The sequence below is a fragment of the Rhizopus delemar genome, genomic scaffold (assembly GCF_000149305.1).
Source record: "Rhizopus delemar RA 99-880 supercont3.36 genomic scaffold, whole genome shotgun sequence".
NCBI lineage: Eukaryota > Fungi > Mucoromycota > Mucoromycetes > Mucorales > Rhizopodaceae > Rhizopus > Rhizopus delemar.
In genome coordinates, this window is record NW_027137862.1 from 1 (window position 1) to 18287 (window position 18287).

The 18287-nt window shown below is 35.3% G+C and overlaps 8 protein-coding genes across 8 annotated transcripts; 6 read left to right on the forward strand and 2 right to left on the reverse strand.

Annotated features, from left to right (window-relative positions):
* Window positions 1–364: 364 nt before the first annotated feature.
* RO3G_17312 (uncharacterized protein) lies at window positions 365–1660 on the forward strand (the record flags this gene model as incomplete). The annotated part of the gene is made up of 4 exons (XM_067671896.1): window positions 365–597; window positions 667–1125; window positions 1243–1296; window positions 1354–1660. 4 exons carry the CDS (start codon window positions 365–367, stop codon window positions 1658–1660), a joined length of 1053 nt encoding a protein of 350 aa, XP_067527997.1.
* A 1099-nt stretch (window positions 1661–2759) lies between these two features.
* On the forward strand, window positions 2760–3239 carry RO3G_17313 (uncharacterized protein; the record flags this gene model as incomplete). The annotated part of the gene is made up of 1 exon (XM_067671897.1): window positions 2760–3239. One exon carries the CDS (start codon window positions 2760–2762, stop codon window positions 3237–3239), a length of 480 nt encoding a protein of 159 aa, XP_067527998.1.
* Window positions 3240–4015: 776 nt separating this feature from the next.
* On the forward strand, window positions 4016–4552 carry RO3G_17314 (uncharacterized protein; the record flags this gene model as incomplete). Its single annotated transcript, XM_067671898.1, has 1 exon — window positions 4016–4552. One exon carries the CDS (start codon window positions 4016–4018, stop codon window positions 4550–4552), a length of 537 nt encoding a protein of 178 aa, XP_067527999.1.
* Window positions 4553–4870: 318 nt separating this feature from the next.
* Window positions 4871–5215, forward strand: RO3G_17315 (uncharacterized protein; the record flags this gene model as incomplete). The annotated part of the gene is made up of 1 exon (XM_067671899.1): window positions 4871–5215. The coding sequence occupies one exon, from the start codon at window positions 4871–4873 to the stop codon at window positions 5213–5215; it is 345 nt and encodes a 114-aa protein (XP_067528000.1).
* A 2982-nt stretch (window positions 5216–8197) lies between these two features.
* On the forward strand, window positions 8198–8503 carry RO3G_17316 (uncharacterized protein; the record flags this gene model as incomplete). Its single annotated transcript, XM_067671900.1, has 1 exon — window positions 8198–8503. The coding sequence occupies one exon, from the start codon at window positions 8198–8200 to the stop codon at window positions 8501–8503; it is 306 nt and encodes a 101-aa protein (XP_067528001.1).
* Window positions 8504–9114: 611 nt separating this feature from the next.
* On the forward strand, window positions 9115–10146 carry RO3G_17317 (uncharacterized protein; the record flags this gene model as incomplete). Its single annotated transcript, XM_067671901.1, has 1 exon — window positions 9115–10146. One exon carries the CDS (start codon window positions 9115–9117, stop codon window positions 10144–10146), a length of 1032 nt encoding a protein of 343 aa, XP_067528002.1.
* Window positions 10147–10534: 388 nt separating this feature from the next.
* RO3G_17318 (uncharacterized protein) lies at window positions 10535–16009 on the reverse strand (the record flags this gene model as incomplete). Its single annotated transcript, XM_067671902.1, has 1 exon — window positions 10535–16009. The coding sequence occupies one exon, from the start codon at window positions 16007–16009 to the stop codon at window positions 10535–10537; it is 5475 nt and encodes a 1824-aa protein (XP_067528003.1).
* A 295-nt stretch (window positions 16010–16304) lies between these two features.
* Window positions 16305–16979, reverse strand: RO3G_17319 (uncharacterized protein; the record flags this gene model as incomplete). Its single annotated transcript, XM_067671903.1, has 4 exons — window positions 16305–16366; window positions 16511–16547; window positions 16643–16811; window positions 16951–16979. The coding sequence occupies 4 exons, from the start codon at window positions 16977–16979 to the stop codon at window positions 16305–16307; spliced, it is 297 nt and encodes a 98-aa protein (XP_067528004.1).
* Window positions 16980–18287: the final 1308 nt, after the last annotated feature.

The following is an 18287-nucleotide window of genomic DNA, read 5'->3' on the forward strand; positions in this document are numbered from 1 at the left end:
GTATCAGATGGTGCGAGATACTTTTTACATAACGGCAATATTCGATCAAAAGAAAGTCTAGTACATGGTGATCCTGTAAGTTTTTTTTTTTTAAAAAAAAGTTATGATTGCTTACAATACATCACAGAGCCATCAAATGGGACAAGTACCAGAGCTGCTCACTTCTCTTTCGACGTTTTGTGGTGTAGAATTTTTTGGAATTGACGAGATGCACTTGATTGGCAGAGGGATTGGACACCTTATTTTCAATATTCTTAACGCCAGTTGCAATGAATCGTACATCATTGAATCAGGTTCATCATACAGCTTCAGACTAAAAAATCCACTTCGAAGAACCAATGGTATGGCTATTGTACAGCGCCAGATGGAAGTATGTGCCTCCAAAGTCCCCCAAATATTTGAAGGCTCCTTTCATGCTTCCTTTGGTCGCTACAGAGCTGTAGATTGGCAGAACTTTCTTTGCGTGATCGTACCAAATATCATCTTGCCTTACCTAGTCGAATACGAAGCAAAGAAAGCGTTGATGTGTCTAATAAATGGCTGTAATCTGGCACTCCGTCGAACAATAAAGGAAGAGGATGTGAAAAAAATGGAAAGGTGAATACAAAGTAGCAGAAGTTCGTTATTACATTTTACTTACTAACAGTATTTTATCATTTAACATAGTGATGTGGAAACATGGCACAAATACTTGCGTGATCAAATCAACGTTGGTAATTTGTCAGTCAAAGTTTTCACAGCCAACAACCATTATCTGGGTCATCTTGGGCACATGACCAGACAGCTGGGGCCCATAAATAATTATAGCTGTAGATCAACGGAGAGAACAATAAAAGAGTTTGCAAACAAGATTAAATCGACCACAAAGCCTGGAGTTAACAGCTCCAACGTTTTGTTGAACATCGTCAACCTACAACAATATGGAATTACCACGTCTCTAGCTAACAACGATCAAGTGAATGCAGATCAAAGCTCTCCTGTATCGTTTGTTTCCCATCCTTCAGGCAACGATCAGTTTCCGCAATTATGGGATCCTGCTGATGAAGCATATTTGTTATCAAATGGAGTAATCACCCCTGATCTGCGCGATCAAGATCTTGTTGTTGCACTTCGATCCTATTACAGGTGACTTTATGGTGATCAAAGCATAATCGATATTGGAACTAATTCTATTTTGTTTGCTGAACGGCTTTGGACCGATTCTATCGTTATTTCTTCCCTGTCATATCGCAAAAAAAAAAGATTGACTACAGCAGCTGACAACTTTGTCTTGTTCGAAGCTGGACGATATCGAAGGTAAGTAATTTTATATGGACATTAAATATAACATCAACTAACCTTTTTTTTTTTTAGTTTGAGAAAGTGTTGGTTTGTTGGTGAAGTTTACACATACTTCCAGCATACATATGATGATCAAGTACGCCTTCTTGCAGTTGTAGATGTGATGAAAAATCACAAGCTTGATCAATTTAATATACCAATGGTTGAAAAAGATGTTGAACGTAAGCATTTTGCTGTGTTAGATGTGGCAGACATCTTGGAATGTGTTGGGTTACTCCAATATTCAGCAACCAAAAATAAGTTTAAAGTTATATGGCCATATATGCGTTATGATGACAAAGTTGGTGGTAGACATGATGGTATGCTTTCCGATCTTTAATGCCTTTTTCTTCATTTCATTTATGCAATCTTCTTTTATTTTTTTATGCTTTTATGCCTACGTCTATGATTTAATAACTTCTTTTTCCACGTTCCTTTTTTTCTAATTACCATCAAAACTTCATTCAAAATATAATTTAATCTTCTCTTATGTATCGCTACATTCATATCAACCACTCTTTGCTTATAACCCAAATAAATTCTATTCATATGTTACTATGCTTAAAACTTTTTAGAAGAAACTATTTTTATACCTTTTCAAGCAGTAATAAAAAAGAACCGTTTTCAGAGTCGTTAAACAGAGGTTCGGGTTTTGTATCTATTAACAAGTTGCACTGCAAAATGATATGCTGTTTGACACCTTCCATTATCTCTACAGTTTTACGTTGCTGTTACAGGAATTTACAACCTTATATCCAATATACTAATCAAAATAAGTTTTTTCATTATGAGTACTGAACTTGTATGTTTTTTTTTTCCTACCATATGTTGTAGAACAGTAACTGATTGTAGTTGACATTAATAAATATAAGTCTTAATACAAGATGATAATTAAAATAAAATAAAATACAAGTTTATTTAAATAAGATCATACAATCAATTCCAATTAAACATGTTCTTTTAGAATATGTATTGTATTCATGAGAGTTCTTTGATAAGAACACGTATCAACTAAAATAACCAAATCCAATCCAATGTCAGGAATACTGCTAATCTTTCACATAATTGAAATAACGCGTAAAATAACGTTATTCAATTCAGTGAGGAATTCCCAGAATAAAAGATAATCTATGACAGACATACAAAAGAACAAATGAAAAGTTTTCATAATCATAATTATAGATAACACTTGCTAAAGTACCTGAATATTAGAAGAACGATAACAATAGAAGATATCAAGCCACTCACTCAATAAGATATAAATACCTGTCTTCAATTAGAATAATTTTTACTTTAACTTAAACTGAAATAAAGATCAGTCTCAAAAAGTACCCAAACTGTTTCTTGATCTTTGTTTTTACCTTTTCCTTTATTATTTAAACCATTATACAACATTTTACTTTTTGAATTTTGCTCTTTATTTGAAATTTAAAATACGTATGTCTGAAAACACTCTCGGTGAAATTGCTGATGGTACTAGCAATCCTACTGATTCTCCATCTACTGTGAATCCTTCTGTCCAACTGGGTACTATGGCCAGTAAATATGCTCACTCTGATATTACTCCTATGGAAGAAGACACTCCTACTCCTGTAACGCCTAAACCTGAAGATGTAGCTCTTAAAAGCATTGGTATGATCAAGGATATGAAAAAACAAGCTTTGGTTCTGTTTGCTGCGTACATGAATTCAAACCAATCTAGTCCTGATAGTCCAGAAACATTGCAAGCTTTGTCGTTGTATAGAGAATTTGAACAGAAGATAGTGGCTGCACAAGAAGCCCATAAATCAATGATCTCTCTTTTTGATGATAAGCAAGACTCAAATGGCTCTGAAATTCTTGGTTCGGTGCGTTTAGTAGTCCCAAATGATTTACCTGTGTTACAATTACGTGGTGAGGCACTGTGGAAGAAAAAGTGAGACCCCTTTGATTCTGCTTATGACTTCTGCAATACGTTTGAAACGGTACTACATGCTCATGGTTTGTCACTTAATTCAAATTGGGAACGCTTATTACCTTTATGCATGAACCCAGAACAAGTCTCTTGGTCCCGTGAAGCCCTAATGAACAAGCGTTACACCTGGAAGGAAGTCCGTCCTATTGTTCTTGACCACTTTGATACTCCGTATCGAAAGTTTTTGCTAATGGTTGAAGTTGGCTCTATGCGTCAAGCTCCTTATGAAAGTAATAGGGAATATTCGAATCGGTTTCAAAAGATGAGAAGAGAAGCGGGTGTTTTGCCAAATATGAAATAGAAGACAAAAACTACAAAAAGACGATAGTTGTGAAACTAAAGATTATATATATGACTTTATTAATAAAAAATATTGAGGGTATTTATACTTTTTGAATGTCTGGGTCTTTACCGCTATTTCAATTGATCGGTTAAAAGAATGATATGGAATATAAGGAAGGATAGTGGATAATCAATAGCCGCTGTCTACTTGACGAATCAAGGGACAATGAAGTAATTAAACTATTGATCTAACGATAATTATAGAATAGGATTGAACTGCCGTTGTTGTAATCAGGTTCCGATATAGTCTTTTAGAACGCTGGTAGGACAACAGGGCAAGATTGGCTATTGCAGAATTCTCACGTTTATTAATAGAGATCTGGTTAGACTATAATTCTGTAGTATCCAAGTTTATCCATGAATGTTCACTTTATTAGTTGTGTGGATACAACAGCGGGTATGGAAGATGGAACCCAACTAGCTGTAACATACTTTGCATCACTTAAACCTTCTGTCAAAACCGTGGCTCAAGTGGCTATATCATCCCATCTTGGTGCTAAACTCCCTAGCTCAATTAATCAAATAATTGCCTTGGTCCTTGCTTCAGGTGAAGATTCTGCGTTTTCAATTAAAAACCCACACAAGCGCAACAGAGGATCTGAAGAAGAACAAGTCTCTCGTGTCTCTTTCGTAAAGACTAATAAAGTTTCAACAGGAACTAGTAAAGTCATGAATGGTATCAAATCGAACAACATAAGCACCAATAAGGGTATTAGTAAGCCCAAGCCGTGTACGTACTGTGGTAAAGAATGGAGTAAAGGCCATCGCTGTGAAGAGTTTAAAGAGGCAAAGAAGTCTTTAAATAATGCTAAAGCAAATGAAGGATTTTCTCTCTCCCGTGTCAATCGTATGGCAATTCGCTCCAATAATGATGAAAAATCAAATGATGATGAAGATGTAACTAACGGTCATTTAAACCGTATGGCTCTTGATTGAAATTTAAAGAATAAAGACATAACTGTTACTCGTGATTTTAAATTGACCAAAGATAATTCTATAAGCTTTCCTATCCTTGTAAATAATATAAAAGCAATGACTATCTTAGATACAGGTGCAAATTTTTCGTCAATTAATAAAAAGTTTTGTCTAGAACATAATTTTCCTATTGTTCCATCTAAGGAAAAAGATGTCATAAAGTTGGCTGATTCTAAATCGACAATTACACGAATTGGTACAATTGAATTAAACATCAGATGTAATGAAAAAAATTATACTCATAACTTCGAAGTAATGAATTTAACAAATGATCATGATATGAGTATAGGTACAGATTTCATGACTAAACTTGGTATTGGTCTTACTGGTTTACCATATAAATGGGATACTGATGAAGTAGACAATATTCAAGCTGCACAATCTAAATATAGTGACAATAGTGAGCTCTTAGAAGAAGTAGATAAGGAAATGTCAGAACTTGAAGACTGCCCTGCAGGAACTCCTGAACAATTTCAATCTGCTATAAATGATATTAAACCATTGATTCAATTAAATCAAGGCATACCTAGAGGTTCTTTTTGTACAATCCCAGAATCTGTTGTCTCAATTGAAACTGTTGTAAACATAGTTATTTTCTATAAGATATCAGTTGTATTAAAATAATAACGATACACAAAGATTAAACTATGATTGAACAATTCCACACTTTTCCAAATTTAGAACAATAAGATCAGTATTTGTCATCCTAGCGAGTCTAATCAATTGTCAACCCCAAAAGTAATTAGATCAAAGTTAATTGACTGGTTATTATTTCTGTTGTTCAACTTCAGATGCATATATTAGAACATCGACAAGCTTTAGCTTAATCATTGGTTCTTCAGCACGACATCGTTGCCGAGTCTATATCTTTTATATCTACGCTCACAAAGAATATAAATAGATGCCAACTTTTTATCCATTAAACGGGGCTCTTTTGCAATATAAAGAAATCTGCAATAAGAAGGATTTTAATTTTATATTGCTGCTATTGTTTTTTGTTTAATTTTTTTATTTAATCTTACGATTAAAACAGTCTTTTTATTCAACAAACGTATTATATACTTTTGTTCATTTTTATAGATTTAAAATCTATTTTCTTCAAGCTTTCTTTTGATATAAAAATCAGGCTTCTAACATTGAAATCCACGTTCTCATTCCTTTAATAGAATTACCACTATTAAAAAAGATCACCTTTATCAATTTGGATAACCAGGTTTGGGTGCAGTGACGTTTATCCGGACCAATAAAGTTGGTATAACGATCAGAAACACAAAAGAATGATATATGCTTTTCCCCTGATTATTCTTTACCTTGAATAGCTTGAAATTTAAAACAGTAACCAGGAAAAAGAGAGCTAGTATTGACTTTAAAGGGGATCTATGAAAGATTTACCGTCCATCTACTATACATATATATATAAACTCCGCGTGCGGAGTTTGGTATGCTTAATATGGTAATTGGGGTCACAGAACACGATTACATCATTTTAAGCGGAGTTTATTAAGCCAAAATTGGCCAATTGCGAGATCTACTAAGAACAGTCATTTTTTCTTCCTTGTTCATTACTTCACTCAAGAGGGATGACAAGTAGAAGGTCATTAAAAAAGTCCGGACCGAGATACGACTTCTGCAGGTCGAGAAAAACAGCTCCAAAAATTAGCAATTGCATGACAAAAAAGCTTGCGAAACGAGAATCGGCAAATCAACATTTGTGGTTATTGGGTTTTGCTAATGGCTTCTCATTCTAAAGGCGTTGGTTCGATTCCCGGTAGACGCTCAGCAAACATAGTCTACTTTTTGCATTATTTTTGGGTCTAAGTAACTTATTATTTTTTTTGGAAATATCAAAAGTTTTCGGAAAAATTTTATCGGTTCTGTATGGTAAAACGAATTACCGTTGCGGAGATGCTGCTGTAGGAACAACAAGGTCAAGTCAAGCCACGGTCATGGTTACATGTTGTAACTTAAAGTTCATTTGAACTTTATTTTTTATTTCAACTTTATTTCTTCTTTTGGATTTGATCCCTGATCGAGGAATCCTTTCCTAAAATTTTATATCTTTTTTTGAATATAAAAAGGACAACCTTTTTATGACTTTTATCTGGACTTCTCTTCAATTATATATCTTAAATATATTTTATCAATAAATCAAGTATTTTTATCTGAATCTTTTGGTATAACACTCTTAAAATACACGCAAGACAAGTCCATTGAAGCCAATTATCTTCATTGTAAACACTTTCAAAACTCTTATCCAATTACTCTATTATAAACAAGACTGATTTACTTAACAAGATCTGGTGGTCACTTACAACAAGCAAATCCAATATCAATACTTAACTCAAGTCTTATTTTTATTCTTTTTCATCTACTTTATTCTATTTTATAAAACGTTAACTCTTACAAGCCATTAAAGGAAGCAAAATTACACTGCCTATCTATCGGCTGATTTCGGACAGATAACAAAACATGTAAAAAAAATATAAAAAGGCCTGTTATTTCTGTTTTTTTTTTCTTTCCTTCATCTTTTTATCAGTTTTATCAATCTCCAATGCCTTCTAACGCTGCTAACAACATGCCAACTCTTGCATACATCGCTGAAAGAACTATGACGGCTGAATGTACAGTAGGTCACAAAACTGCTGCAAGGAATCCATTTTTCTTGGTTTTTGTAGCGCACATTCTGTTACAATGGCACAAACTGCCTCTGTTCCCACATAGTAAATCTTCTACATGTCTTGAAAAATCCGAAAGAGTTTATGCCCTATTGGATAAGTATTGAAGGAAGTATGAGGCGCGCAATTGAAAAATTTGAAAAAATGAAAATTTGAACGGAATGAACTTATTTACAGTAGGTCACAAAACTGCTGCAAGGAATTGCAAAATTGCAGTTTTAATGCTGATTGTCTATGAATACTGCACGAATCTATCTCAAACTTTGAATGTTTATAGCCCAATAGAAAGGTCATCTACTGGTAGGATATCAGATGCAGGCAACTATTATTGGTGGAATTTGATAATGTTAAAGACGGAGTTATACACGACTGGCTTTTTTTGCATTTTTGCGTATGTTAAAGACGACACATTTTAATTCGGCCTATCCGGTTATTATCATAATAATTCACATTCTTGTCAAGATAAGAATGTTAGCAGTATATAAAAGTGCTTACAATTTCTATATTTTATGTTTTAAATTCTTTTACTTCCATTATTTCTCTTATTTATCTTTTTATTTATTGGCTGCCTAAACGATTGTCAGAAGAGAAAGTAAATGACCTCAGGTCAGCATTAACTGGATCAGCATCAACCTATGATATTGCTAAGGAGATTGGTGTGCATGAGTCAACTGTTAGTAGATATTCTAGAAGACTTTTTTCAAGTAGGACAATAAGCACAGGTGGCAGGCCTACAGTAGTCTCCAAAGTAACAAAGCGGTTAATCAAAAGAAAGGTCATCGAAGGGGTTCTAAAGACTGCCAAAGAGGTACACCGGGAGTTAGTTGGACTTGGCTATGATATCTCATACCAGTCAGCAATTAGAGTACTGAAATCAATGGAGTTCCATTTGTCGAGAAAAAAAAAGAAGCCATTTCTTACAAAAGCACACATGCAGCATCGGTTAGAATGGGCCAAGAAGCATCGGAATTCGACAGTGCAAGATTGGCGGCAAGTTGTCTTCTCTGATGAAACCAAGATTAATGTATGGGGCTCTGATGGCTGTAAGTATTACTGGAAAAGACCAAGCGATCCTCTTCAGCCTCATCATCTGGACTTTACAGTCAAGCATGGAGCCGGTAAATTGATGATGTGGGGCTGTATAACCTCTGAAGGACCAGGATATGCTTGCCAAATTTACGATGGTAACATGAACTCTGATGTTTACCAGCATATTTTGAACACTACTGTGGAATAGGCGTGTTATTTCTCTCGATTAATAAAAGTAATAAAATAAGTCGAAAAATCGATGAGTCTCTTGAACCTCTTTATTGAGTAAGGACGAGAGAGCGAGCCCATTCAATACAAACTACGTCTTAGAATATAATAATGTGATTTAGGGTCCAAGGTAGTACGGTATAAATTGTGTGGGCTTTTTATCGTATATAGCACTTTGGGCTATATACAGTGGGTGGAAAAATGTTTCCAATGTTTTTGATTTGCAACTTTAAAGCTTTATATCTTTGGAACTACAAATGGTAACGGCTCACAAAAACATGCATTTTGTAGCGCAATTACAGCTAATATTACTGAAAAAAAACTTTTGCTTGTATTGTTACACAATCGGGAAAAAATTAAGATTAAATACAAAAACCAACATTGGAACCATTTTTCCACTACAACTGTAGATAAGCTTATTTGTTAATTGGTGGAGCTTCCACCGGAGTTTTTTGGCTAATTATGAGTCATAATATTCCGACTATCGCCGAAAAAGCCTATGTGACTTATAAAATTAATTTATCCCCTGTCAAACATTTTTTTTTCTTTTTCTTTCTTTATATATCGAAGCTTTAAGGTACCACTACACATATGGTTCGCGCTCTCTCTAAAAACAAGCAAGAAAACATCAAATCGTTGGTTTTACAGAACAAGCCATATTCAGTGATAATGGAACGTATTCCAAACTTAAAAAAATCCACCTTAAGCAGATATGCCAACAAGTTTTCTCCTGGTAGAGTAACAGCAAACCCTGGTAGAAAGGCTGTTTTAAGTGTTACCACCAAGTCTTATATACGTAAGCAGATTATTAATGGTACCCTCAAGACTGCGAAGGCTGTTCATAAGTATCTAGTATGCACTGGCCACACTATCAGTTACTCGGGCACCATTAAGGTTATGAAAAGCATGAACTTCCATGCTAAGATAAAGATAAAAAAGCCTTTATTGACTAAGGTTCAGAAGGCAAGACGACTAGCATGGGCGGAAGAGCACAAAAACTGGACAAGCGACGACTGGAGACGTATGGTATTCAGTGATGAAACAAAAGTTAATGTTTATGGCTCAGATGGTTGCAAGTACTATTGGAGTCGACCTGATGATAAACTTCAACCCCATCATCTCGACTTAACAGTTAAAGGAGGGGGTGGTAGCATTATGGTATGGAGTTGTATTACCTATGACGGACCTGGTTATGCATGCTGGATTAGTGAAGGCACAATGAAGGCTTCTGATTACGTCGGAATACTTGGTACAACCCTTATGGACAGCCTTGAGTACTATGGTTACCATCCTCAAGACATCTATTTTCAGCAGGATAACGATCCTAAACATACGTCTAAGCTAGCTAAGCAATGGTTCAAGGACAACAACTTCAAGTGTGATCATACCTTCAACTGGCCTTCACAAAGTCCAGATCTAAACCCAATAGAGCACATCTGGCACCACCTTAAGCTCAAGTTAAGTGCCTATGATACTAGGGCAAAAGGTGTGCATGAATTATGGAATCGCGTTGAAAAAGAATGGTCTACTTTTACAGCAGAAGACTGTAGGAGATACATAAATAGTATGTCAGATCGTTGTAGGGCTGTAATTGCTGCGAAAGGCGGTCATACAAGATATTAATAAAATAATGCACATAGTGGAAAAATGGTTCCAATGTTGGTTTTTGTATTTAATCTTAATTTTTTCCCGATTGTGTAACAATACAAGCAAAAGTTTTTTTTCAGTAATATTAGCTGTAATTGCGCTACAAAATGCATGTTTTTGTGAGCCGTTACCATTTGTAGTTCCAAAGATATAAAGCTTTAAAGTTGCAAATCAAAAACATTGGAAACATTTTTCCACCCACTGTATGATATACAGTCAAATTATTAGTTGAAGAATCTTTTGAGTGATCTCACACGACATTAAGAAAATTATTAAGGTAAATACGACATAGCCCCCTACCAGTGTGAGATTACGGTAAAAAAGTGACTTGTTTTGAAAAACACTTTTTTTTTTTTTTTTTTTTTTATGAAGAGGAATTTCGCAATCTCTTGCTGGTACGAGTAGCAGCAACTGGCACATTTGGAGTGGAATGTCTGTGTTGTTTATCACGACGAGCTTTTTTAGACTGGCGCGATATCGAGTGAGGATATGAACGTTTAGAATTTGGATTGGTTGAATGTGCAGCGACATCAGCCAAATTAGAATTGTCATCATCTAGGGATACAGACTTCATCATAGTGCTAATCGTACCAGATGGGTTGGTCTTTAGTACCTTAGAAGAAGAAGGAGAATTTGTGATTTTAGCGGTTTTAGGAGGAACATACTTTTGTCCCATGTTTTTCCAATATTTACGTAGAATGTCTGGATCATTAAATTTATCAGCTGTCAGCCATTCATCCCATTCACTGCTGTAGTTTTTCCAACGTACAAGGTACTCACGGTTTTTTGGAGGACCTCGGTGATTAAGAACTGCTTCAACTTCATAGCTTTGAATTTCATTGCCTTCATCATCAAGTTCAATAATCTCTTCATTGGAAATTAATTTCAGTTCAGTAGTGGTATAAGAACGAGGCATCAGGACACCAGTTTCATCACGTAAGATATAGGCATTACCTTGATTCTTACGCACAACTGTAAATGGCCCTTCATAAGCTGGAGCGAGTTGACCGGATTTAGTTGGAATACGAACCATGACATGAGAGCCAGGTGCATAATCAGCTAATCGGTGCGAATCGTTAAATTTAGCTTGTTCAAGTTCAACTTGAGCTTTCGTTTTAGCAGCAATAGCAGGGAAAACAATATCAGTCATATAGTCGATACGTTTCATTAATTCTTCATGCGACATAGGTGGTTTACCCTTGACTTCCTTAAGCTTGTCTTTATCAGATCTAAAGCCATAAGGTTCAATCATTTTGCGTGCAAACATGAGAGAAAAAGGTGTAGAATTTAAGCGTTTAGATATACGGTTATTCATTGCAAGTTGAATGGAAGGAAGGAATACATCCCAGTCATTGCCAACACCATTCGTAGATTTAGCGAGTAATTTTTTAACAGTTTGAACAAAGCGTTCACTTAAACCATTAGCAGAAGGATGCAAAGGAGTGATAAATCGATGATCATAACCCATAGCGTTAGCTAAATCTTTAGAGAGGGAATTCTTAAATTCAGTCCCATTATCACTTTGAAGCTTTGTAGGAAACCCCATTATGCAAAAGACATCGATCAGTGCACGTAAAATTGTATCTGCTTTTTTGTCGGGCAGGGCACGAAGTATACAGAACCGTGTACAAACGTCAATGATAACCATAAAATAGTTATTATTAGATATTGAAGTGGTATGCATAGGACCACCTAAGTCGATAGCGTAATGATCACCAGGATAATAACTGTATATACTACGCAGAGGGTGATATCCCTTTTTCTCGATATTATGTTTCATGCATTCATTACATTGTCTGACAAACTTCACACAGTCAGATATTAAATTTGGCCAATGAATACCCTCATTGTGAAGACGTTTAACCATTTGCTCTGCACCGTAATGACCAACTTTGTTGTGGGCATCTGTCATTAACTCACGATGTTCAGAATCTGGGGGCACGAAATAGTCCTTGAAAACTGAATGAGCAGACTGAACATAAAAGATGTTTTTGTCGTGAAGCCGATTAAAGTCATTATACTCATTAGAGTCATTAGATTTTTTGTTAAAAGAATGGAAATTACTAGAAATGTCTAAATTCCTGTTGTAATTAACAGTGTCGTCACTATGTGTGGCTGGGTAGACGTACGGTAGTGCATCTGAAGTCGTGGGCTTGTGGTCCACTAAAACAACGTTAATAGAAACGTTATGTTTGACATGAGCTCTATGTCTTTTCTTATTATTAATATTATTGGAAGTAGCGTAATTACCACGAAAGGAAGCAATTCTTTTTCCTTCATTAAGATCTTGTTCATGTTCAACCGGCTCCTTTGGCGGGTATAACCTAGAGAGTTTATCGGGAAGGATATTATCTAATCCTCGAACATGAACCACATTGAAATTATAGTCAAGAATAACGTCAAGCCATTTAATAAGCATACTATTGGCATTCTTTTGGGAATGAATATAGCATAAAGCTTTATGGTCAGTGTATAACGTAAATCGTGTGCCCCATATAAATTTGTGAAATTGGGTTAAGGCATAAACTACACCAAGCAATTCACGCATTGTGACACTGTAACGTTTTTCACTTCTTGATAGAGAACGAGACATAAAACCAATATATCTTTTGATTTTAGATGTTTCGCCATTAGATTGAGTCACTTCAAACTCTTGATATAAACAACAACCAGTGCCAAAATCTGAAGAATCAGTGGCTATGCAAAAAGGATGTGACATATCCGGATGTGATAAAATCAATTCGGAGGATAAGATACGTTTTATGCTGTCAAAATGCATCTGGTGTGTAGAAGTCCAAATAAAGGGACCATTAATTTTCTCATCATGAGAACGTAAAGCAGCCAGAGGAGCCATTAAAAATGAAGCATTAGGTGTATGCTGTCTAAAATAATTTACAAATCCTAAGAAGCTTTGAACTTGCTTCTGAGTGGTCGGTCTCGGCCATTCATGAATGTTCGAAAGTTTACGGGTATCAATTTTCTTTCCTTCAGCGGAGATACAATAACCCAAAAGATAAACTGCTGATTTTGCGAGGTAAGTTTTTTCAAAATTAACTCTTAAATTTGCATTTGTGAGGATTTGTAAAACTTTCTTTACATGAAGGAAATGCGCATGTATGGAAGAGCTGAAAACACAGATATCGTCCACAAAGCACTTCACATAAGGCAAGTCCTTAAACAAATTTAACATTATACGAGAAAATAATTGACTGATTGTAGAAATGCCAAAAGGAGCACCTCGGTACATGTATTGTAAATTATTAGGAGCAGTAAATGTAGTCTTGTGTTGATCAGGGCCAAAAACAGGGAACTGATTGAACGCTGATTTAAGGTCCAGTGTAGAAAAGACAACTGCATCAGTCATTGAGTTAAAAATGTCATTAATTAGTGGAAGTTGATGATTATCCACAGGTAAAACCTTATTTAACATACGAGGATCTAAAACTAATCTAATTTTATCTGTCTTAGTGCCATCAAGGTTTTTCTTAAACGTTACGGTCATTGGTAAATTCCATGCAGAAGGTTTTGCGGGGACAATGATACCGTCATCGAGCCAACTATTAATTATTTCCATCACTTTAGGTTGAACCGAATAAGGAATGGGATATTGTTTTACATTAGCAACATAGTTTTCAGGAGTAGGTAAATGCAAAACTGCGTCCTCTATGTTACATAACGTGTTCTTATTTAGTTTTTTGTTAGCTTCGACATAAGATTTAATAGCCAGATCAAACGTTTTTTGTTCTTTGTCAGTACCAGTGCGAGAGATGTTAGGCTCATAGGCTTTGTCGACGATAGAATCATCAATTTCCTTTTCAGTACTCTTGTGTTTAATGGCTACATTCATTAAGTGGATAGAGAGCTTTGGTAGAAGATCTATACCAATTAAAATCTTATTTTCATAAGAAAGAATACTATTATCAATGACATCAAATCTATGCGGAATTACTTGATCAACATTATCGTACTCGACATTGACGAAATGAGTTGTTTGCATTTGCGGAATCGTCGAACCATTAGCAAGGATGAGATTACCGGGAACAGGGTTGAACTCAATATTATTATCATTAGCGAATTTTTTGTTCATAACAGAGATATTAGCACCTGTATCAATGATACCGTAAGCGTTAACACCGTTAAGAGTTATTGGGGTAACAGGTGAAAAAGACACACTGTCAGAATTAAATGGATTGTCAATGTCTCCAACATGATTATTACGCAGAGCAAAAATATTAACGTCATTAATGGTCTCAAAGTCAAAATGGTCAAATAAATAGGGCGAGATCAAAGATCTGTCAAATTCTTTATAAATTCTATCGTATTCGTCTTCAGAAGAAGAGTCGCAAGAGGGAGAACCAGAGCTGATATTATTATTTTGACTAGAAATAGTAGAAGAGTGAAGATTATTAGTCTCGCTCTTATTAAGGTTTTGACAGGCAGTGTTAGGCTCGAGCGTTAACTCAAGACTAGCAATAGCTTTGTCTGTATTATTTAAAGAGTTACTACTTACAGGTTTATTGTTGTGCTGATTGTTCAATTTACGTTGATCATAGCGTTTGCGTTGAGCACAATTTTCAGCATGAGCAGTGGTGTATTTGGCAGATTCACAAAAAGTACAGATACCACGACGCTTGAGATCAGCAATTTTTTCATAAAAGTCAGTGTGCTTTCTGTTGTTGTTATTGCTGTGGTTGTTGTTACTGCTGGTAGGAAGAGTCTTGACAGTAGTAATTCTTTCATTGATGGGTGGTGAGAAAGCTGCTAATTTTCTTTTTTTATAATTTTCACTATCATCATTAGTTGGCTTCTTTACTTGTTCCCTCTGCATCTCCTTTTGGATATACAGAAGAGAGCTTTCTAGATTGGCCATATTTTTCATTAAAATAGCTTCAAAGTTGTCCCAAGACATATTTAATGGCGAGGGAGCATTACAAGGAGCATGAATACTAAGACCTGGATGTGCGGGCTCAGTCGAAGGTAAATTTTTTGTATGGTTAGTAATTATAGCCATAACAGTATCTTGAAACTTTGTTGTGTAGAGTCTTGATACAAAAAGAGAATTGAGGAGATTGCCTTCAGTGGATGAAACCTTAGCACCAATTGAAAAAAGACGAAAGTGATGTAAAGCATCAGCGAAGGATTGATCAGGCCTTTGCTTGAAGTTAAGGAGTAGCTTCATCCATGCTTGAGGTGTGGTTTGAGAGGCAAGGTCAAACTTTTCTTGTAAAAGGGCCTTAGCATCATCCCAGGTAACTTTTCTTTTTAATTCAACAACAGGCTTTTTGACATAGCGGCAAAACCAATCGAAGTGGAGATTATTGTCGCAAGATTCAAAGCAGATTTCCAAGTTTGATAACCAATGATCTTGAATTGAGACATTATGATCCCTGAAAGCTCTTTCAAACTCTCTCAGGAACATTTCTAAAGATGGCTCATTAGTGGCATTGTTATTATTTTTGTTACCCGAATGCTGAGTGAGTTGATACATCGCACTTGCAGTTGGGTTGACATTAAACTTGGGAAGCTCTTTGCTGGGAATATACTTATTATTAATGTGACGTGAGACAGGAGTCTCTTTCATCGCACTATTAAGGGAAATAATATTCACTTGATCAGCTATTAACTTATCAAAACGTTCTAAGGACTTTGTAGCGAAGGCCAACTTTTTATCATTGGACTCCAATCCTTCGAAATTGTTTTGCATTACGAATTGAATATTTTGGTCATTAATGCTGTCAATAATTTTCAACATGGCAGCTTTTTGACTACGAAGTTTATTAATAAAATCCTCAGGTGAGAGGGTTTCAGCGTTGTTGTTAGATGAAGACGCTTCGGTCATGGGAGTGTCTTCTTCAATTGTTGGATGGATCATATTATCGCTGGATGAGATGGATATCTTGTCCAACGAGGTGGCAACTTCATCTGGAGATGAGCGTGCTGGCGGCGGTTGTGGATTAGGTTCGACGTCAGAATTCATCGAAAAAAATGTGGAATAGGCGTGTTATTTCTCTCGATTAATAAAAGTAATAAAATAAGTCGAAAAATTGATGAGTCTCTTGAACCTCTTTATTGAGTAAGGACGAGAGAGCGAGCCCATTCAATACAAACTACGTCTTAGAATATAATAATGTGATTTAGGGTCCGAGGTAGTACGGTATAAATTGTGTGGGCTGTTTATCGTATATAGCACTTTGGGCTATATATGATATACAGTCAAATTATTAGTTGAAGAATCTTTTGAGTGATCTCACACGACATTAAGAAAATTATTAAGGTAAATACGACAACTACGATTCGCGATACCATGGAATACTACAATTTCAACTGGTCCAATATTTACTTCCAGCATGATAACGACCCGAAGCACAAGGCAAAATCTACAATTGCTTGGTTAAATAATCACAAAGTGCGCTACATTAGCGATTGGCCAGCTCAGAGTCCGGACTTAAATCCCATTGAACATGTATGGCACCAACTGAAGTTGAAGCTTAGCTGTTACGAACGTAGAGCAAAAAATGTGGATGAGCTTTGGGAACGGGTAGAAAAAGTATGGAATGGCTTTGATAAACAGCTTTGCCAAAGGTACATTGATAGCATGCCGGCAAGAATTCAAGAGGTTATCAATAAGAAAGGCGGCCCAACTAAATATTAATAAAAAAATTCATTCTGTTCAAATTTTCGTTTCTTAAATTTTCAAATTGCGCGCTTCATATTTCCTTTAATACTTATCCAATTGGGCTTAAGTTCATATGGTTTTTTCAAGACACATGCCACATCTACTATGTAAGAACACAGGTAGCCTGTGCCATTGTGGCAGGATGTGCACCACAAAAACCGACAAAAATGGAATCTTTGCAGCAGTTTTGTGACCTACTGTATATTATGTTACTTATAAACGCCGTCAAAATTGGTCGCATGTACCGTCGGACTTTGAGAGCCCATTACTACCAATATATATGCTCTACGGCGTTGTTTGTGCTACCAGCTAATTGTCCAGAGTTTGCTCTTTCGAATGGTGTATATATCACTGTAATAAGCCAAGAAATGAAGTAGAAGGTAGTCTGTATAGGCAAAATATGAAAACATGCGACCAATTTTGACGGCCACTGTATAACGGTATTTATATGTTTTTGGTTTTCAAGCAAAAGAGTTGATACTCCGTTTTCAAATAGGTTGTTACGCAAAAGTTCATTTTCTAACTGGCGTGGTACTAAAAAAACTTGACTGTATATCTTTCAATATTAAATGTAAGCAGCTCTCTTGCGAGTCATAGCTTGTAACTTGTTGAACACGAACTTCATTAAAAGGAAAGCAACACAAATATCCATATATAGAATAAAAAGATGTCGTGCTTGTTCTTGTGCTTTACTTTTAAGATATGAAAATAAGACTTTAGATTATTCGATAATTAGATGATCTTTATTGATATTCAAATTCTAAGAGTATTTATATTATTTTACAAAGTGAATTATTTACAGTAATAGTTATATTTTGTGAGTCATGATGAAAGTTCATTATTGTCTACTGTGAGATTGGAGTTTGTAAGGTTTCTAGAGTGTTAAATAGGTTTGTATTGAATAAGTCTTGATATAAGATCAAAGGTTTAGGTAGGATTTGATTCCAAAAAGAGTAATGATTTGAGCGTGAGTTTCTTGTGTTAAGTGACCACCAGATCTTTTGAAGTAGATCAAACTGTAAAAAAATAAAATATAAGTAAAATAAAAAGGATTTACAATGAAGTGTATATACTTCAAGGGACTTCCTGTTCTTGATGTTAAGTAAAATAAAAGAAAAATAAAAGAGATTTACTTTGAATGATATTTATTGAAATAATCAAAAGTAAGTATAAGCAAAAATAAGTGTAAGTAAGTAAGTTAAAAAAGAATAAGAAATATAGGATTATTTATATATTTTCTGGTTTTTCTGATTATCTGTTGTTTTTGTTTTTTTTGTAAAGTAAAAATTTTGTATGAATTTACATAGCCATCTGGATTCAAACAACTGTCTGTATTCATACAGCTTACTGTATTCATATACAGTGGGTCAAAAAACTGCACCAACGCAACCCAGTTTTTCTGAAATACAAGTATAGCTCTGTCAGTTTAACAGTAAACATT